The sequence below is a fragment of the Hyperolius riggenbachi genome, chromosome 3 (assembly GCF_040937935.1).
Source record: "Hyperolius riggenbachi isolate aHypRig1 chromosome 3, aHypRig1.pri, whole genome shotgun sequence".
Classification (NCBI taxonomy): Eukaryota; Metazoa; Chordata; class Amphibia; order Anura; family Hyperoliidae; genus Hyperolius; species Hyperolius riggenbachi.
In genome coordinates, this window is record NC_090648.1 from 23,876,913 (window position 1) to 23,899,695 (window position 22,783).

Consider the following 22,783-nt stretch of genomic DNA (forward strand, 5'->3'; position numbering starts at 1 on the left):
AATACAAATTTTACTGGGAAAATGTAAACAGCAGCCCTTCTTTTACTGTTAATGGTAGGGTTCTCAAACTTTGCACAGTTGGTTACTGGGTGACTGGGGTTAATATTCAGAAAAGTGGGTGGAGCCTACAAAAAACAATCAAAAATTACCTATTGATTTTTCAGGGGAATATTTCATTGCTGCCATTCTTGCACTGTTAATGTCACAAGCCTCAAACCTGGTACAGTTGATCATTGGGTGACTGGGGTTTAAATTTATATAAGGGGGTGGAGCCCCAAACAGCCAATGTGATTTGTTTCATTTTAATGCAGGTTATTGATGTCAAAGACCGCAAAGCTCACAAACTTGGTCGCTGAGTAATTGGGCTTGATTCACAAAAGAGTGCTAACTGTCAGCACTGCCGTTTTCACGCGCATTTTCGCGTGAAACAAGAACGTTTTTGCGCGCAAACGTGAATTTTCACGCAAAAACAATATCAATTTTGCGGTAAAATTCGCGTTTGCGAGCAAAAATGTTATCATTTCACGTGGAAATTCACGATCGCACGCAATGCGAAAATTCACGCAAAAACGGCTGTGATAACAGTTAGCACTCTTTTGTGAATCAAGACCATTGTGTGTTAGGGTTAGGAAAAGTGGGCGCAGCCAGCACCAGCCAAATACATAATCGGGCAATGCTGGGTCATCAGTAGGCGGAGACAAATACACATTTCACTGAGAAAATATAAACTGCAGCAATTCTTACACTATTAATGGCAGGGTTCTCAAACTTTGCACAGTTGGTCACTGGGTGACTGAGATTAATATTCAGAAAAGTGGGTGGAGCCTAAAAAAGCCAATCAAAATCCACCTATTAATCTTTAAGGGGAATATTTAATTGATGCCATTCTTGCACTGTTAATCACCTGTACCTGGTACATTGGGTGATTGGGGTTCAAATTCAGAAAAGGGGTGGAGCCACAGCCAATCAGATTTATTTTATTTCAATGCAAATTATTGATGCCAAAGACCACAAAGCTCACAAATTTGGTCATTAGGTAATTTTATGTTAGGGTTAGAAAAAGTGGGCGGAGCCAGCACCAGCCAAATACATACCTGGGCAATGCCGAGTCTTCAGTGGGTGGAGACAAACGCAAATTTCACTGGGAAAACGTAAACTGCAGCCATTCTTACACTATTCCTTGTAGGGTTCTAAAACTTTGCACAGTTGGTCACTAGGTGACTGGGATTAATATTCAGAAAAGTGGGTTGAGCCTTCAAAAACCAATCACAATTCACCTATTGATTTTCATGGCAAATATTTAATTGCTGCCATGTTTGCACTGTTAATGGCACAAGCCTCAAACCTGGTACAGTTGATCATTGGGTGACTGGGGTTAAATATTTAGAAAAGGGGTGGGGCTACAAACAGCGAATCAGAGGTGTTTCATTTCAATGAAAATTATTCATGCCAAAGACCACAAATCTCACAAACTTGGTCATTGAGTAATTGAGTAATTGTGTGTTAGGGTTAGAAAAAGTGGCCACAGCCAACAGCAGCCAAATACATACCCGGGAAACATCAGGACATCAGTGGGTGGAGAAAAATAAAAATTTAACTGCCAGAATGTAAACTGCAGCCATTCTTACACTGTCTGTCAATGGCAGGGTTCTTAAACTTTGCACACTGGGTGACTGGGATTAATATTCAGAAAAGTAGGTGGAGCCTACAAAAGCTAATCAAAATTCACCTATTGATTTTCAAAGTAGTGGAGCCACAGCCAATTATTGATGCCAAAGACCGCAAAGCTCACAAACTAGGTAATTGTGTGTTAGGATTAGAAAAAGTGGACAGAGGTAACACTAGCCAATTACATACCCGGGCAACGCCGGGCGACCAGCTAGTAAGAAATAAAGGTACATTATATGATATTATTAGGTTAGGAAATACAAGATAAGTCACATATAAATGACACTGATATAGTTAGTGGCATGCATCCTCCTGTCCTCCCTGCGGGATCTGCAACCTCCGGGATTACACAGAATTATCACAATCCTCCTGGAATTCTTATCATTATTCTTTCAACCATATATATACACGGCATAAGAAATGGCCCAATTCTCCACCAGCATGCTGAACAGGTGAAAGCAATCACAACAACAGCCAATCTACCTTCATTATCTCTTGCCGGTGATGGATACTGTTTTGTATGTAGGATTCACTAACCTAAAAAGAGCTTAAAATCATTATACCCTCTTGTGTTTGGTTATTATAGCTCACAAAAATAAATCTTGCAACATTGACAAAATAATAATAGATTTATTTTTTTTTTAGTTTTTGAGATAAACTATTTTGAAAATGCAAAGGAAAAATGTTTTTTAAACTGTCATTTTTCTGAGTTAAAGGGAACCTAAACGGAGAAGGATGTGGATTTTTCCTTTTAAAATAGTACCGGTTGCCTGACTCTCCTGCTGATCCTGTGTCTCTAATACTTTCATCCACAGGCCCCTCAACAAGCATGCAGATCAGGTGCTCTGACTGAAGTCAGACTGGATTAGCTGCATGCTTGTTTCAGGTCTGTGATTCAGCCTCTACTGCAGCCAAAGGGATCAGCAGGACTGCCAGGCAACTGGTATTGTTTAAAATGAAACATCCATATCCTTCTCAGTTACGGTTCCCTTGAAAAAAAAACAAAAAACATTTTCTCAAAATCTAAAAAGGCTTTAAAAAACAAAGACTTGTTCCCATTATTCCCCCGTTGTCTATAGCATGTATTAGGGCTTTGCTATTAGTCACGAAATCTGCACAAAATGACATGAAAATTATACAAAATTGCAAAATTACGGTTCCTGATTACGTTTACATACAAAATTAATTAGGACTTTTCCCAAAATTTTACATTTTGATTTTGCATCGGGATAGAAAATTACGATCCAAAGCTATGATTATTCAAAATTCTTGCTTATGACTACTAAGAAAGTACACTAGGATCCTAAAGACAGTTGAGTCTGGAGTGTTTTAAGTGCATGTCCAGTGACAGAAATTGGACATTATTGCTTTCCAGTTAGCCAGGCCGAAAACTAAGAGTTAGGCCACTTTCAGACAGGCAGCGGACAAGTGGTGAATTCCCCGCCTGTCAGCTGCTCTTCTGCACTGGCCTGGTGCTAGACATGCTAGACAGGCGGTCCCTCCATAGAGTCACATATTATCATGGCTGGCAGCGTGCTCAGATGCAACATGTGATTCTCTGCTGCCGGGTTATGCCGCCATGTGTCAGCGATTGACGTGTGGTGTTACAGTATATCCTGTTCAATTTAGCGGCATTTAAATTGCATCTAAATTGCACTGGGGGACGCAGGCCCCAATTTACATCACAGGATCCAATAGGCAAAGATGTCCTGGCACCCTAGACTTCACCCTCCATGAACCTACAAACCCCCACCGAACCCAGGTATGGTCGTAGTCAGCCAACTTCGCTACGCTGGAACTACACATAGTTTTACGCAATTACGTTTCACCAAACTACGGCTTCGAAATCAAATATTCGTTTCATATGCATTTCGTAGACTATGCGTTAAATACGCAATTACGTGTAGTGAGAAGCGGATGCTTATGCCCGTATGCAGAAAATGTTACGCATTAATTCCTCTTTCATTGCTTATACCAGGAACTCTTCTATGCGTACATTCCCCTTTCCAATGTGTAAATTTGTAAGTATACAATCGCACGCGGAAAATTAGACGCGAGTAACGCATTTGAAGTTCACTACGCAATACACATGTTAACTACGCATAGTGGGCGTAAGCTACGTGTAACGGTACTTCGCTACGTGTAAATTCGTAAGTGTAGTTTTGAAACTTCACCTACGAACTACGATGAGTAGATGTGAACTACGAAGCATACATTTGCACTGGTGCAGTTTCTGCTCATCCCAGACCAAACCACACCACAAGTGTGCTGCCTGTCCCTGCTGTCACCTCTCCCTTACTTCCCCTGTCGTTCATAGGTGCCCTTTAGCATTAGGTAGCCAGAAGTACCCTCTGTATTAAGCATCTAGTGGTGCCCCCGACTGAAGGGAGACCTCATCAGTGGAATGCAGAGAACTGGGTGAGTATTCTCTCATTTACACTCTGCTTGAGACTCTGGGCAGGAGGAAGGGAGGCACATGGGGAGGAGGTGAGCCGCCATTCCATCATCAGGCACCTGCAGCCACATGCCTACAGTGCCTTATGATAAATCCAGCCCTAGGGGATGGGTAGATGTGACACTGAACTGCTCAGCAAGTGCTCAGTCTGTCGTTCATCTGAAAAAGGCCTTACTGGAAAATGTGTAATGCTCATATAAGAGTTCAAGGCTTCCAAAGGTTACAAAAGAAATTTCACCAAAACTTACAAACCTTCAATGGCCAAAACAGTAGAGATCAGCAATATGGTACTAGACTTCTTACAGACGGAAATCAAGCTCAGGCCAATGCAGACAAAGAAGCCAGATACTTTCCTATCAAGAGGATCCTCCAGAGGCTTCCCGTGTCCTCCTCCGGACCACCACCATTGCTCAGGACCCTCTGAAAGCTTGCAGCCGTGCTCCTCTTCATTCAGGGGTGGAGCTGTAGCTGGCCACGCCTGCACAGTTGTATGAAGCCACTCATGGGCGAGCAGCTTCAGCACGGGGTGGTAGAACTCGGGCAGGTGCTGTATATACAGTTAGTGATGAGCAGAAATTACGCCTATGCCTAATTACGCAACGTAATCTTAATGCAAAGTTTCAGGGAAAAACGTAATTCATTTCATGTGTAATTTTAAGTATTCGTCATTACGCATGAATTTAATTTGTTTAACCGATTTCCTGTTTTTCTTTTTATTTTAATCTACAGCATCAAATTTGATGTAGATGTACTGTATATCAACATAGATCAAGTTGGTTGACTTTTTGATGCCCACATGATTTTACATGTAAAGGGGGCAGGGCAAAATCTATGGGTGATATACTGCAGGTGATATACAGTGGGGCCGCTCTATGCAGGGCTGGTGTTGGAGCAAGCTGCAACATGTATATCTACCTGTCCTCGCTACGGCATCCACACATCTACTCAGCAACCTCTGAACCGGGCACTAGAGCTCCAGGCTCACTGCTATCACAAGAAAGTGAGCTTTGAGCTGGAGTGCTCTAGTGAACACTTCAGAAGCTGCTAGGGAGAACTAGTATCTGGGGCAGGAGTGCTCTGCATGCTCCACTGCACATTCTGCCCCAGAAAGGGGGGGAGATGTAGGCAGAACGATGATGGGATTAGCACATTGGATGGTCATAGATTTACTTTTTAGACCAAAAGTGGGAAGATGGGCTTAACCCCAAGTGGTCCTATGTGCGGGGGAATATGCAGTAATTCTTTTGTACACAGTTTATAGGGATATTCATTTTAGTGTCACAAATCTTTGTATACTTTCATTGTAGGTGCTATCCTGGGTTTTGGAAAATGACATATCATGTACACAGTCCTTGAATATTCTTTTGAGTTCAAACAATGTGTGAGGTCAATCAGACTGAAATCACTGAGATTCGCTTAGTCGGTTTTCAAGATCTAAACACATTTATTTTTCCGTTTTTTATTGTACTTCTTCTGATCTATATTTTTATACTTTTTGGTAACCTCCTAATTGTCATTTTGGTAACAACTTTTGATCATCTTAAAATCCCAATGTTTTTCTTTCTCAAACACCTGGCTACAGTTGATGTCCTACTAACCACAACAATTGTACCGGTTATGTTGCACACTATATTTACTGAAGAAAAAAGCATTTCATTTGTCAATTGCATGTCCCAACTTTACTGCTTTGGCACTTGTACATGTGTACAGTGCTATGTTATTGCTACCATGTCTTATGATCGGTATGTGGCCATTTGTATTCCATTGCGTTATGCTTTCCTTATGAACCCTAACGTTTGTGTCTCATTGGTTGTTGGGTCATGGTGCTTAGGTACTGTAATAATGTCAAGTGAAATGATTGCAGTGTTTCATCTTGATTTCTGTGGTCTTAATTATATTGACCATTTTTTCTGTGATTTTGGACCAGTCGTGGAGTTGTCCACCTCAGACACAACCGGTATAATGATACATGACTTTGTCATTTCCATACTTCTTTTACCTTTACCATTTGCATGTATTGTCCTAACCTATATCTGTATTTCATTTAACATTTTGAAAATATCTTCTGCTACTGGACGCAGGAAGGCTTTCTCCACTTGTAGTTCCCACCTAGCCACTGTCTGCACATATTACGGGACCTTGATGACTGTCTATATGGTACAAACAGATTACAGCACAGTCAACATAAATAAATATAGGTCATTGTTGTATATTTTGGGAACACCATTGATCAACCCATTCATCTATAGCCTTAGGAATCATGAGATCAAGAAAACATTGCTGAAACTGTTCAAAAATATCAGAAAACCCATCAAAAATTATTGTTATATTAAATGCAAATCCATAAAACATTTGATTAATGTTTTTTTTATTTTTTATTTTTTTTTATTCATAAAATATGTTTGTTTCATAATCCTACTAATATAATAAATGGGAAAGTCCGGATGTTTGGATGTTTGGATGTTTGGATGTTTGTTACTCGATCACGCAAAAACGACTGAACGGATTTGAATGAAATTTGGCACACACATAGTACATTACCTGGAATAAAGTATAGGATACTTTTTATTCCCATAACCAAAAAGAGACAAATACAAATTTCACTGGAAAATGTAAACTGCAGCCATACACTGTTACACTGGAGGTGTGTTTAGCTTCTAAGGGTAGAATGGTTAATTTGCATATATTCAGCAGTGATGCACTGGGAGACATCTCAAGCTCACTCCAACCTGAATTATCGCAAATTCTTTCTGTTTTAAGAAAGCAAACATTTGTTTTTCTTAACATCTTAGTAAGGGGGCTTTTAGGGCCATTGTAGTCCCTTCCACACTCCAATGAGTTCTGGGTCACCATGAGCTTGCTGATTAGTCTGTACCTCTCTGTGTTACAAGCCCTACTGCATAGAGCCAAGTTAATCTATGCCATGCACTGATGAGTATTAAACAATCCAAAACAGTCTGTATGCATGTTGGATTATTACGACTCTGTACAAATTAACAAGCTGACACATCATTGTATTCCAGCGGTTCTGGAGGTGTGTTTAGCTTCTAAGGGTAACAATGGTTAATTTGCATATATTCAGCAGTGATGCACTGGGAGACATCTCAAGCTCACTCCAACCTGAATTATTGCAAACTAGCCGACCCGGGGCATAGCATACGCCGCATAAGAGGGTAGAGAGCAGAAAGGGGGTATTGGGCACAGCGGCGGGGAGGGGGGTTGGACCCCCCTCAACTGGGTCCCCCATGTGAGCTCTACCTCCAGCTTAAGCTCAGCAGGACCCCCCCCCCCCCTCACCTGGGACCCCCATGTGCACTCCCCCTCCAGTTTAAGCTCAACAGGAACCCCCACTATTAGTAAGAGGCACTCCCCTCTTCCGTGTTCCATCGTGCGTTCCACTGTAATCACTTCCTGCAATGCCGCACTCTGTATTGGTGTAATTTGCCTTTTTAAAACAGAAGGAAATCTGAAATAATTCAGCTATAAGTGAACATTTGTGGTTACCCACAATGCACTGCTACTAAATCTGCAAATTACCCCTTTCCCCCCTTGGTGAGCCAAGCAGGCATACAGCTTTAAATTTTACACAGTCATATCAAACCCACATGTAGACAGCCTGTTTCAGACTTTTGGTCCTCATCAGTACATGGCAGGGATTGATAAGGCTGTATGATATAAGGCTTGGACCAGTACAACAGAGTAACCAAGCAGCTCAGGGTGACCCAAACCACTCGGAATGTATAGGGGGATAAAATGGACCAAAAAGACCTCCTACTAAAAAAAGCAAAGCTTGGTGTAATTTGCCTTCCTAAAACAGAAGGAAATATGCAATCATTCAGCTATAAGTGAACATTTGTGGTTACCCAAAATGCACTGCTACTAAATATGCAAATAATTTATTTTCACCCTTAGCAAGCCAAGCAAGCATCCAGAACCACTGGTGTTTAGCAAGCCTATAGCTTTAAATTTTACACAGCCATATCAAACCCACATGTAGACAGCCTGTTTCAGACGTTTGGTCCTCATCAGTACATAGCAGGGATTGATATGGCTGCATGAGATAGGGCTTGGACCAGTACAACAGAGTAACCAAGCAGCTCAGGGTGACCCAAACCACTCGGAATGTATAGGTGGATAAAAGGGACCAAAAAGACCTTCTACTAAATAAATCAAAGCTTGGTGTAATTTGCCTGCTTAAAACAGAAGAAAATCTGCAATAATTCAGCTATAAGCAAACATTTGTGATTACCCACAATGCACTGCTACTAAATACGCAAATTATTCCTTTTCACCCATGGTAAGTCAAGCAAGCCTATAGCTTTAAATTTTATTCAGTCATATCAAACCCACATGTGACAGCCTATTTCAGACTTTTGTTCCTCATCAGTACATAGCAGGGATTGATAAGGCTGTATGAGATTTGGCTTGGACCAGTACAACAGAGTAACCAAGCTCAGGGTGATCCAAACTCCTAAGAATGTATAGGTGGATAAAAGAGACCAAAAAGCCCTCCTACTAAAAAAGCAAAGCTTGGTGTAATTTTCCTTCTTAAAACAGAAGCAAATCTGCTATAATTCAGCTATAAGTGAACATTTGTGGTTACCCACAATGCACTGCTACTGAATATGCAAATTATCCCTCTTTGCCCTTGGTTTGATATGACACTACTTCTTCTTCTTGCTTGGACCAGCCCCTTCTTCTTGCTTGGATCCAGCCCTGGGGGCAGGGCGCTACTTGTTCTTCTTGCTTGGACCGGCCCTGGGGGCGGGGCGCTACTTCTTCTTCTTGCTTGAAGGTTGAGGCACTTACTCTATTATATATATAGATTCTTTCTGTTTTAAGAAAGCAAACTTTTGTTTTTCTTACACTGTTAATGGTAGGGTTCTCAAACTCTGCACAGTTGGTCGTTGAGTGACTAGGATTATTATTCAGAAAAGTGGTTGGAGCCTATTCCTATTGATTTTCAAGGGAATATTTACATTTCTGCCATTCTTGCACTGTTAATGGCACAAGCCTCAAACCTGGTATAGTTGATCATTGGGTGACTGGGGTTCAATTTCAGAAAGGGGGTGGAGCCACAAATAGCCAATCAGATTTGTTTCATTCCAATGCAAATTACTGTTGCCAAACACCGCAAAGCTCACAAACCTGGTAATTGAGTAATTGATTAATTGTGTGTTAGGGTTAGGAAAGTGGGCACAGCCAACACCAGCCAAATACATAAGCGGGCAACGCAGGGTCATAAGTGGGCGGAGACAAATACAAATTTTACTGGGAAAATGTAAACAGCAGCCATTCTTACACTGTTAATGGCCGGGTTCTCACACTTTGCACAGTTGGTCACTGGGTGACTGGGGTTAATATTCAGAAAAGTGGGTGGAGCCTACAAAAACAATCAAAAATTACCTATTGATTTTTCAGGGGAATATTTCATTGCTGCCATTCTTGCACTGTTAATGGCACAAGCCTCAAACCCGGTACAGTTGATCATTGGGTGACTGGGGTTAAATATTTAGAAAGGGGGTGGGGCCACAAACAGCGAATCAGATGTGTTTCATTTCAATGAAAATTATTCATGCCAAAGACCACAAATCTCACAAACTTGGTTATTGACTATTGACAATTGTGTGTTAGCAGGGCCGGATTTGTACCTTTTACCGCCCAAAGCCCATTGTCACCAGCCCCCCCCCCCCAACAACATCCCAACACGCTAAAGCGTGCACACACTTTTTCAAGCAGGAGAAAGTCTTAAAGTGAACCTGTGAACACACAAAAAAACTCAACCTCTAAATGAACCCGAGGCGAATACCAGTTACCTGGAAGTCCTGCTAATCTATTTGGCTGCAGTAGTTTCTGAATCACACCAGAAACAAGCATTAGAGTTGGGCCGAACGGTTTGCCTGCGAACGGTTCCAGGCAAACTTTGGGGGTTCGCGTTCGCCTGCATCAGGCAAACTTTTGCGGAAGTTCTATTCGCCCCATAATGCTCTATTGAGCAAAATTTTGACCCTCCATATCACTGTCAGCAGACATGTTTTTGTCAAACACACTGCTCTCAGTGCTAGAGAACCTGCCCACCCTCCCTTCACGCTAGGTCCTTTATACCATTTGACTCAGTTGTCTGCCTACACTAATTAGTTATGGGACAGCTGCTACACACTCTGCTAGGAAGATTTTAATTGGCCTCCCACCTCCCCTTCTACCCATTCCCTCCTTGCTCCTATCGGAGGGAGGAGGGTCTCTTCTGCCAGGGAATTATACTATTTTAAAAACCAGTATACATCATACCATAGCTGGGAATCGAACCCAGATCTCACTGTGTGGTGGGCACGTCACCCTAAGCACTGTACCACTACAGTAGTAAGTGAAGCTAGCCTAAAATGTACCATTTATGCTCAATGCAATAGAACCATTAGGTTGCTTAAAGAGACTCCGTAACAAAAATTTCATCCGGTTTTCGTCCATCCTACAAGTTCCAAAATCTATTCTAATGTGTTCTGGCTTACTGCAGCACGTTCTACTATCACCATCTCTGTAATAAATCAACTTATCTCTCTCTTGTCAGACTTGTCGGCCTGTGTCTGGAAGGCTGCCAAGTTCTTCAGTGTTGTGGTTCTGTGATGCCTCTCCCCCCTCCAGGCCCCTCTCTGCACACTGCTGTGTGTTATTTAGATTAGTGCAGCTTCTTTCTGCTCTATTATCTTTTACAAGCTGGATAAATCCTCCTCTGAGCTCGCTGGGCTTTCACATACTGAGGAATTACATACAGGCAGAGCTGGAAGAAACAGCCTGACACTTCAGTGGATGATAGCTGCAGAGGGAAAGAAACACACAAATGATCTCTTGAGATTAAAAAGGAAGGGTGTATACAGCCTGCTTGTGTATGGATGTATTTTCTATGTGTAGACATACTGTACATCAACCTACTTCCTGTTTTGGTGGCCATTTTGTTTGTTTATAAACAAACTTTCTAAAACTGTTTTTAACCACTTTTAATGCGGTGGGGAGCGGCAAAATTGTGACAGAGGGTAATAGGAGATGTCCCCTAACGCACTGGTATGTTTACTTTTGTGCGATTTTAACAATACAGATTCTCTTTAAAGGAGAACTGTAGTGAGAGGTATATGGAGGCTGCCATATTGATTTCCTTTTAAGCTATACCAGTTGCCTGGCAGCCCTGCTGATCTATTTGGCTGCAGTAGTGGGAATCACACCAGAAACAAGCATGCAGCTAATCTTGTCAGATCTTACAAAAATGTCAAACACCAGATCTGCTGCATGCTTGTTCAGGGTCTAGGGCTAAAAGTATTGGAGGCAGAGAATCTGCAGGATAGCCAGGTAACTGGTATTGCTTAAAAGGAAATCAATATGGTAGCCTCCATATACCTTTCACTACAGTTCTCCTTTAAAGGGAACCTTAACTGAGAGTGATATGGCTGTTTCCTGTAAACAATACCAGTTGCCTGGCAGTCCAGCTGATCTTTGTGACTGCAATAGTGGCTGAATCACACCCTGAAACAAGAATGCAGCTAATCCAGTCTGACTTCAGTCAGAGCACCTGATCTGCATGCTTGTTCAGGGGCTGTGGCTAAAAGTATTAGAGACACAGGATCAGCAGGCGATTCAGGCAACTGGTATTATTTTAAAGGAAAAATCCATATCCTTCTCCGTTTAGGTTCCCTTTAAGGATTTGTAGCATAAAAGCCAACTCACATTGGCTGGAATTTGAACCTGGGTCTCACTGTGTGGTGGACAAGCACACTAACCACTGTACCATATGAAGCTGGCCTAAATTTTACTATTTATGCTCAATACAAGAGAAAAAGTAGACAAGACAAATAACATTTATATCACACTTTTCTCCTGGTGGACTCAAAGCACCAGAGCTGAAGCCACTAGGGCATGCTCTATAGGCAGTAGCAGTGTTAGGAAGACTTGCCTAAGGTCTCCTACTAAATAGGTGCTGGCTTACTGATAGTGATGGGCGAACACCTGGATGTTCGGGTTCGGGAAAGTTCGCCGAACATGGCCGAGATGTTCGGCATGTTCGGGCCGAACCCCGAACTTTCCGAACATCCAGCTTTTGGGGGCCCTATGGGGTCGCAGGCATAAGGGGGGAGCATGCCCCGATCGCGGGGGGGGGGCGGAAATTCCCCCCACCCCCTCCGCTAGCGCTCCCCCCTCTGCCCGCTTCCCCATAACAAAGTTTCAAGAAGTACCTGCTGTGTCCGGTGGTAGTGTGGGTGGCTGGCAGTGGGCGGCACTATGCAGTGACTGAATGAGGAGGAGGAGTCCGGAGAGTGACGCGTTGAGGGAGGCCGGGCAGCGGGCGGTTCACTGCTGAACCGCCCGCTGCCCGGCCTCCCTCAACGCGTCACTCTCCGGACTCCTCCTCCTCATTCAGTCACTGCATAGTGCCGCCCACTGCCAGCCACCCACACTACCACCGGACACAGCAGGTACTTCTTGAAACTTTGTTATGGGGAAGCGGGCAGAGGGGGGAGCGCTAGCGGAGGGGGTGGGGGGAATTTCCGACCCCCCCCCGTGATCGGGGCATGCTCCCCCCTTATGCCTGCGACCCCATAGGGGGGCCGTATTCGGCCGAACAGGGCCCTGTTCGGCCGAACAGGGGCCCTGTTCGGCCCTGTTCGGCGGCCATTAGAAGTTCGGGCGAACCCGAACTTAAAAGGCCGAACACCATCAGGTGTTCGGCCGAACGCGAACATCACCCGAACAGGGTGATGTTCTGCAGAACCCGAACAGTGGCGAACACTGTTCGCCCAACACTACTTACTGAACAGACAGAGCTGAGATTTGAACTCTGGTCTCCTTTGTCAGAGGCAGCACCCTTATCCATTACACCATGCAGCCACTGCTTACAGATACTTGGCCAGACATGGCCTTCTCTTTTGTGTTCAACAGTTGTCAAGAGAAAAATTAGACAAGATAGCAGTGTTAGGAAGACTTGCCTAAGGTCTCCTACTGAATAGGTGCTGGCTTACTGAACAGACAGAGCTGAGATTTGAACTCTGGTCTCCTTTGTCAGAGGCAGCACCCTTATACATTACACCATGCAGCCACTGCTTACAGATATTTAGCCAGACATGGCCTCTTCTCTTTTGTGTTCAACAGTTGTCCAAAGAGAACCCCAGATAGCCAGGTAGATTCATATCTCTCTCTTTTCCTAACACTGCTACTGCCTATAGAGCATGCCCTAGTGGCTGCAGCTCTGGTCCTTTGAGTCCACCATTAGAAAAGTGTGATATAAATGTTATTTGTCTTGTCTACTTTTTCTCTTGTATTGAGCATAAATAGTAAATTTTAGGCCAGCTTCAGTTGGTATAGTGGTTAGTGTGCTTGCCCACCACACAGTGAGACACAGGTTCAAATCCCAGCCAATGTGAGTTGGCTTTTATACTACAAATACTTAAAGGGAACCTAAACGGAGAAGGATATGGATTTTTCCTTTTAAAATAATACCAGTTGCCTGAATCGCCTGCTGATCCTGTGTCTCTAATACTTTTAGCCACAGCCCCTGAACAAGCATGCAGATCAGGTGCTCTGACTGAAGTCAGACTGGATTAGCTGCATGCTTGTTTCAGGGTGTGATTCAGCCACTATTGCAGTCACGAAGATCAGCTGGACTGCCAGGCAACTGGTATTGTTTACAGGAAACAGCCATATCACTCTCAGTTAGGGCCCATTCACACTTAGAACCGCAGAACGCCGGCGTTTTGCGGGAGTGATTTTCCTGCGATTATCGCGGAAAAATCACTGGACACTGCAGCGGTTTTGGAGCGATCACGATTAGCGTACTTTGCACGCTAATCCCGATCGCAAATCGCGGAGCGCTCGTCGCCGGCAAACCACTGTATGCAGCGCGGTTGCGGTTATCGCTAACCGCAACCGCGGCAGTGAGAACACTGCCATTCGCTACATTGTGTAGCGGTTCTTGCAGAACCGCTAGCGGTTTGCCGTGAGCTGGAATCGTGCGATTCCCGCTCAAGTGTGAATGGGTCCTTAAGGTTCCCTTTAAAGGAGAACTGTAGTGAAAGGTATATGTAGGCTACCATATTGATTTCCTTTTAAGCAATACCAGTTACCTGGCTATCCTGCAGATCCTCTGCCTCCAATACTTTTAGCCCTAGACCCTGAGCAAGCATGCAGCAGATCTGGTGTTTGACATTTTTGTAAGATCTGACAAGATTAGCTGCATGCTTGTTTCTGGTGTGATTCACACTACTGCAGCCAAATAGATCAGCAGGGCTGCCAGGCAACTGGTATAGCTTAAAAGGAAATCAATATGGCAGCCTCCATATACCTCTCACTACAGTTCTCCTTTAAGCAACCTAATGGTTCTATTGCATTGAGCATAAATTGTACATTTTAGGCTAGCTTCACTTACTACTGTAGTGGTACAGTGCTTAGGGTGACATGCCCACCACACAGTGAGGTTTGGGTTCGATTCCCAGCTATGGTATGATGTATACTGGTTTTTAAAATAATATAATTCCCTGGCAGAAGAGACCCTCCTCCCTCTGGGGGAGGCTCTGGGAGGAGGGAGGAGGGAGATTAAAATCTTCCTAGCAGAGTGTGTAGCAGCTGTCCCACAACTAATTAGTGTAGGCAGACAACTGAGTCAAATGGTATAAAGGACCTTGCTTGGAGGAGGGAGGGTTGGCGGATCCTCCAGCAGTGATGTGTATTTCACTCAATTAGGTGTGGCTCCAGGTATTAGACCTTTTGAAACATGTTTTCTATCATTTTTCCAGCTGATAGAATTTTTTAAAACTTTCAAAGTTCGCCTCCCCATTGAAGTCTATTGCGGTTCGCGAACTTTTTCGCGAACCGAACCTTTCGCTGAAGTTCGCGAACAGGATTCGCGAACCTAAAATCGGAGGTTCGGCCCATTTCTAACAAGCATGCAGCTGTTCTGACAATGTTAGAAATACCTGATGTGCTGCATGCTTGTTCAGGGGCAATGGCTAAAAGTATCAGAGGCAGAGGATCAGCAGGGTAGCCAGGTAACTGGTATTGTTTAAAAGGAAATAAATATGGCAGCCTCCATATCCCTCTCACCTCTGGTTCACTTCAATAAATCCTCCTGGTGCCCACTGTTCCTGCACTGGGATCCTGTGAACATATTCAGACCCCTAACTGCTGCCTGGAACCCTCTTCTTCCTTGTAGCTGCACTCCCGTCTGTGTGCAACCATACTGGATCTGTGCGAACATGGTCCGCACATGCCCAGTAGCACAAAGCTTTTTGTGCATGTCTGTTTTTGTGCTAACGGGAATGTGAGAACCATACTTGGGCTTGACCAGTACAGTTGCACTTGTACATGGGAGCGCAGCCATGAGTAAAAATAGGGTCCCGGGCAGCAATGGGGGGTTAAATATATTCAGGACCTTCCTATAGATAGCCAGATGCTGCCCCCCCCACGTTAGTATAGGTAGTCAGGTGCTGCCCCCTCCCCCCAGTATAAGTAGTGAGGTGCTGCTGCCCCCCCCCCTTATTATAGGTAGTCAGGTGCTGCCCCCTCCCCCCAGTATAAGTAGTGAGGTGCTGCCCCCCCTTCCTTAGTATAGGTAGTCAGGTGCTGCCCCCTACCCCCAGTATAAGTAGTGAGGTGCTGCCCCCCTTCCTTAGTATAGGTAGTCAGGTGCTGCCCCCTCCCCCAGTATAAGTAGTGAGGTGCTGCTGCCCCCTCCCCCTTAGTATAGGTAGTCAGGTGCTGCCCCCTCCCCCAGTATAAGTAGTGAGGTGCTGCTGCCCCCCCTTAGTATAGGTAGTCAGGTGCTGCCCCCTCCCCCCAGTATAAGTAGTGAGGTGCTGCTGCCCCCCCCCCCCCCTTAGTATAGGTAGTCAGGTGCTGTCCCCTCCCCCCAGTATAAGTAGTGAGGTGCTACCCCCCCTATAGGATATGTAGTCAGGTGCTGTCTGTCCCCCATTGCCCTTCCCCAATTAGCACAGGCAGTCAGATGCTATCATAACCCCCCCCCCCCCCCAATAGGTGGCCAGAGGCTATGCTGTGATCCTCTTTTAGTATAGGGAGGGACCCGAATGTTGTCCGACCTCCCACCATGTCCATTCTATCACCCCGACCCCCCAGAGACCAGGAGCCAGTCCTTGTCTTCTGTCCCTCTCCCTCCCTGATCCTCCCCCTGCACGTACCCGCATAGTAGCAGTAGAGAAAGTCAATTTACCTCTCCAGGCGTCCAGCACCGAAGCTTCCTGTGTGCCGCTGGACGCCTCTCTCTTGTTGGAGATTCCCATCATGTGACTCGCCGGTAACCTGCCGGCGAGTCACATGGGAGAGACGCTGACTGGAGAAAGAAGCCTCAGCGGCAGCGGGACACAGGAAGCTTCGGCGCTGGAATCCTGGAGAGGTAAAGTTACTTTCTCTACTGCTACTTTGCGGGAATATGCAGGAGGAGAATCGGGGAAGGGGGGAGAGAGGGGCGCTGCGCAAAGTGATGCGGCCACTGGCCGTTAACAGGAAGCTGGCTGCACAGTGCTGCCCGGCTGGCCACAGTAGACAGCCTGCCAGGCTCGCTCGCTCGCTCGCTCGCTCGCTCCACCCGCGTGCATTACTTTAAACCGGCATAGTGAAGGGGCAGCTGTGGGCTAACCAAGTGGCTCCTCTCAGGGCTGGCAACGGACAGGTGCAGTCAACCTGTCACCACCCGACCCTGGGATTCCGGTAGATTCTGGCGCCCTAGGAACTGGCCTTGGAGGCCTTTCCCCAAATCCAGCCCTGTGTGTTAGGGTTAGAAAAAGTGGCCACAGCCAACAGCAGCCAAATACACACCCGGGAAACATTAGGACATCAGTGGGTGGAGAGAAATACAAATTTAACTGCCAGAATGTAAACAGCAGCCATTCTTACACTGTCTGTCAATGGCAAGGTTCTTAAACTTTGCACAGTTGGTCACTGGGTGACTGGGATTAATATTCAGAAAAGTGGGTGGAGCCTACAAAAGCTAATCAAAATTCACCTATTGATTTTCAAAGGAGTGGAGCCACAGCCAATTAGATTTAATTCATTTTAATGCCAATTATTGATGCCAAAGACCGCAAAGCTCACAAACTAGGTCATCATTGAGTAATTGTGTGTTAGGATTAGAAAAAGTGGACAGAGCTAACACTAGCCAATTACATACCCGGGCAACGCCGGGCGATCAGCTAGTATATATCCTACTAATATAATAAATGGGAAAATTCGGATGTTTGGATGTTTGTTACTCGATCACGCAAAAACGGCTGAACGGATTTGAATGAAATTTGGCACACACATAGTACATTACCTGGAATAAAGTATAGGATACTTTTTATTCCCATAACCAAAAAGAGACAAATACAAATTTCAATGGAAATGTAAACTGCAGCCATACACTGTTACACTGGAGGTGTGTTTAGCTTCTAAGGGTAGAATGGTTAATTTGCATATATTCAGCAGTGATGCTCTGGGAGACATCTCAAGCTCACTCCAACCTGAATTATCACAATTTTTTTCTGTTTTAAGAAAGCAAACGTTTGTTTTTCTTAACATCTTAGTAAGGGGGCTTTTAGGACCATTGTAGTCCCTTACACACTCCAATGAGTTCTGGGTCACCATGAGCTTTCTGGGTAGCATGTCCCTCTCGGTGTTACAAGCCCTACAGCATTGAGCCAAATTAATCTATGCCATGCACTGATAAGGATCAAATAATCCAAAACAGTCTGTATGTGTGTTGGATTATTATGGCTCTGTACAATTTAACAAGCTGACTAGTGATGGGAATTCCGGCTCTTCTCAGAGAATCGGCTCTTCTGAATCGGCTCCCATTAAAAAGCTGGCTCTGAATCGGCTCTTAATTAAATATCACTAGACACCACTCAGAATCGGATTAAAAGCCCCGCCCCCGTCTCCATGCAAACTCCATACTACTTCTCTGACTGAGGCAATCCCTCCTGCTACTGCTCTGCTCCGCCCCAAACACTCCTACAAGCTGCAAGAGGAGGACTACATCTCCCAGAATGCCTCAGCGCCCTTTATTACGGAGCAAAGCAGAGCTAAAAGGGGCGGCTGAGGCATCGGCTCTTCTCAGAGTGAGCATCGGCTCCTCTGATTCACTTCAAAGAGCCGGCTCTTAGAGCCGGCTCGTTCGCGAACGACCCATCACTAAAGCTGACACATCATTGCATTCCAGCAGTTCTGGAGGTGTGTTTAGCTTCTAAGGGTAACAATGGTTAATTAGCATATTTTCAGCAGTGATGCACTGGGAGACATCTCAAGCTCACTCCAACCTGAATTATTGCAAATTCTTTCTGTTTTAAGAAAGCAAACTTTTGTTTTTCTTACACTGTTAATGGTAGGGTTCTCAAACTTTGCACAGTTGGTTGTTGGGTGACTAGGGTTATTATTCAGAAAAGTGGTTGGAGCCTATAAAAGCCAATCAAAATTCACCTATTGATTTTCAAGGGGAATATTTACATTTCTGCCATTCTTGCACTGTTAATGGCACAAGCCTCAAACCTGGTATAGTTGATCATTGGGTGACTGGGGTTCAGTTTCAGAAAGGGGGTGGAGCCACAAATAGCCAATCAGATTTGTTTCATTCCAATGCAAATTATTGTTGCCAAACACCGCAAAGCTCACAAACTTGGTAATTGAGTAATTGAGTAATTGTGTGTTAGGGTTAGGAAGGTGGGCACAGCCAACACCAGCCAAATACATAAGCGGGCAACGCCGGGTCATAAGTGGGCGGAGACAAATACAAATTTTACTGGGAAAATGTAAACAGCAGCCATTCTTACACTGTTAATGGTAGGGTTCTCAAACTTTGCACAGTTGGTTACTGGGTGACTGGGGTTAATATTCAGAAAAGTGGGTGGAGCTTACAAAAAACAATCAAAAATTACCTATTGATTTTTCAGGGGAATATTTCATTGCTGCCATTCTTGCACTGTTAATGGCACAAGCCTCAAACCTGGTACAGTTGATCATTGCGTGACTGGGGTTTAAATTTATATAAGGGGGTGGAGCCCCAAACAGCCAATCTGATTTGTTTCATTTTAATGCAGGTTATTGATGCCAAAGACCACAAAGCTCACAAACTTGGTCATTGAGTAATTGAGTAATTGTGTGTTAGGGTTAGGAAAAGTGGGCGCAGCCAACACCAGCCAAATACATAATCGGGCAATGCTGGGTCATCAGTAGGCGGAGACAAATACAAATTTCACTGAGAAAATGTAAACTGCAGCAATTCTTACACTATTAATGGTAGGGTTCTCCAACTTTGCACAGTTGGTCACTGGGTGAATGAGATTAATATTCAGAAAAGTGGGTGGAGCCTACAAAAGCCAATCAAAATCCACCTATTAATCTTTTAGAGGAATATTTAATTGATGCCATTCTTGCACTGTTAATGGCACAAGCCTCTTGCACTGTTAATCACCCGTACCTGGTACAGTTGGCCATTGGGTGATTGGTGTTCAAATTCAGAAAAGGGGTGGAGCCACAGCCAATCAGATTTATTTTATTTCAATGCAAATAATTGATGCCAAAGACCTCAAAGCTCACAAACTTGGTCATTAAGTAATTTTGTGTTTGGGTTAGAAAAAGTGGGCAGAGCTAGCACCAGCCAAATACATACCTGGGCAATGCCGAGTCTTCAGTGGGCGGAGACAAACACAAATTTGACTTGGAAAATGTAAACTGCATCCATTCTTACACTATTAATTGTGGGGTTCTAAAACTTTGCACAGTTGGTCACTGGGTGACTGGGATTAATATTCAGAAAAGTGGGTGGAGCCTACAAAAAACAATCACAATTCACCTATTGATTTTCAAGGCAAATATTTAATTGCTGCCATTTTTGCACTGTTAATGGCACAAGCCTCAAACCTGGTACAGTTGATCATTGGGTGACTGGGGTTCAATATTTAGAAAAGGGGTGGGGCTACAAACAGCGAATCAGATGTGTTTCATTTCAATGAAAATTATTCATGCCAAAGACCACACATCTCACAGACTTGGTCATTGACTATTGTTAGGGTTAGAAAAAGTGGCCACAGTCAACAGCAGCCAAATACATACCCGGGAAACATCAGGACATCAGTGGGTGGAGAAAAATAAAAATTTAACTGCCAGAATGTAAACTGCAGCCATTCTTACACTGTCTGTCAATGGCAGGGTTCTTAAACTTTGCACAGTGGGTGACTGGGATTAATATTCAGAAAAGTAGGTGGAGCCTACAAAAACTAATCAAAATTCACCTATTGATTTTCAAAGTAGTGGAGCCACAGCCAATTATTGATGCCAAAGACCGCAAAGCTCACAAACTAGGTAATTGTGTGTTAGGATTAGAAAAAGTGGACAGAGCTAACACTAGCCAATTACATACCCGGGCAACGCTGGGCGACCAGCTAGTGTGTATATATATATATATATATATATATATATATATATATATATATATATATATATATATATATATATATATATATATATATATATATAGTATATAGTATATAGTATATATATGTGTGTGTGTTTTTTTTTTTTTTTTTTACTCTAGGAGAAATGTATAGTATACTATACATACAGTATTTTTAAATGTTACATTGATTCCCAATAGTTGTACAATTTATGTTTCTGATACGTGTTGACTTTTTTATATATATTTTTTTTAATGTTAATTGAAATGCATTTAAAATAATACAAAATAATTTTTTCTCCCTCTGTTTAATCTCCATGTTACAAAGTATTGTGTATTTTATACTGTATTAGTATTAGTAGAGTATTGTACTGTGGTAGCCATGAGTGAAAGCAATCGTGGTAATGGTATCATCCTGAGTCAAAAACAGTATTTTATACTGTATATTATTACTCTTTATGTTTATACATCAGAGTATACCCTCAGTAAACTCCTTAACTACCCAGGTCCCGAGATGGGATTCCGAGTAGCTACAAAGCCGTAGCTACTCGGATTGGAAATGCGAATGAAGAGCTGATTATTCAGCTGTGACCACGGTGACGGAAGGGTTAACTTACCCATAAGTCCGCGGGATCCTCTGAATGTCAATAGCATCATACGCAAAGCATTGGCCACAATCCACAACTCACTACCGCGCTTCCTCCTTCAAGCCGGATGGAGGAAGTATGGTAGGGATTCCTGGAACGCAGCCAAGACTTTGCGTATGATGCTAATGACATGCAGAGGATCCTGCGGACTTATGGGTAAGTTAACGCTTCATCTTCCATGATCACAGCTGATTAATCAGCTCTTCATTTACATTTTGAATCCAAAAAAGACCATCCTCGCAGCCAGGTCTTTTTCTATGTTAATGATTTGGGATGTAGGGGTAAACTTTTTTTTTTTCTCTTATCAGCCTTTACTCAAATCCTCAGTTATATCTACAGCTGTACCTTTTGATCTATGAATTTAATAACCAGGGAAATTGGATAAGGAACTTTTATTTAACTACTGTACCTAACCATCACGTCACGCTGATGGGCGTGAACGTGGCGGTTACCCGAGGACCGCATTATGCCAATTGTAGGTAAGTCCTGGGGGCGTGGTTTGCAGGGGATCACACATGCCGATGGGCGTGAACGTGGCGGCTCCCCCAGGACCGCATTATGCCAATTGTAGATAAGTCCTGGGGGTGTGGTTTGCAGGGGATCACACATGCCGATGGGCGTGAACGTGGCGGCTACCCCAGGACCGCATTATGCCAGTTGTAGATAAGTCCTGAGGGCGTGGTTTGCAGGGGATCACACATGCCGATGCGCATGCATCCCCACTTGAATGACGGACCTCTGCTCAGTCATCAGTCTCCCATCGGCGATCGGCAATAGGAGACTTTAAGATGCTGAAACTGCAGTCTATTTACATTGTATCACTCGACTGTCCCCTGGGGAGGCACAAGAGCGATTCTCATAGGCTGATGATTATGACAGCCAATCGCTGTCGTTTGCTGGCAGGGGGAGGGTGGGAAAATAATTAAATTTAAAAAATACATAAATGTATTTAAAGGGACTCCGAGTTTAAAATAGAATAGAAAATGGTACTCACCTGGGGCTTTCTGCAGCCCAGTGTAGGTCTGGAGGTCCCACGCCAGCGTCCTGGCTCTTCTTCCATGGTCTCCAAAAAAATGGCTGGCCGGCGGCTCCCGGCGACACTAGCCCCGAGTGTCGGGCTCCTCTTCTTCAAACGTCATGGCTGACATCATCACGGCGGCCGGCGTGACAGTATGGTGCATGCGCGGTTTAATCGTGCATGTGCCGTACTGTCACGCCGGGTGCCATGATGACACGAGGCGGCCGGCATGGTGATGTCAGCCATGACGTTTGAGGAAGAGGAGCCTGACACTCGCTGGCCAGCCATTTCTGGGGAGACCATGGGAGAAGAGCCAGGATGCCGGCGTGGGACCTCCAGACCTACACTGGGCTGCAGAAAGCCCCAGGTGAGTACCATTTTCTATTCTATTTTGAGCTTGGAGTCCCTTTAAAAACACACACACACACAAATAAATAAACTTGTCAGCAGCAATCAGAGCCCACCAACAGAAATCTCTGTTGGTGGGAAGAAAAGGGGAAGATCACTTGTGTGCTGAGTTGTACATCCCTGCAGTGAGCCCTTAAAGCTGCAGTGGCCTGAATTGTAAAAAAAAA

The 22,783-nt window shown here is 44.2% G+C and overlaps 1 protein-coding gene across 1 annotated transcript; it reads left to right on the forward strand.

The window, feature by feature from the left end:
- Positions 1–5,500: 5,500 nt before the first annotated feature.
- Positions 5,501–21,134, forward strand: LOC137561959 (olfactory receptor 11A1-like). The gene is made up of 2 exons (XM_068273304.1): positions 5,501–6,411; positions 21,050–21,134. Exons 1-2 carry the CDS (start codon positions 5,501–5,503, stop codon positions 21,132–21,134), a joined length of 996 nt encoding a protein of 331 aa, XP_068129405.1.
- The last annotated feature ends 1,649 nt before the right edge of the window (positions 21,135–22,783 follow it).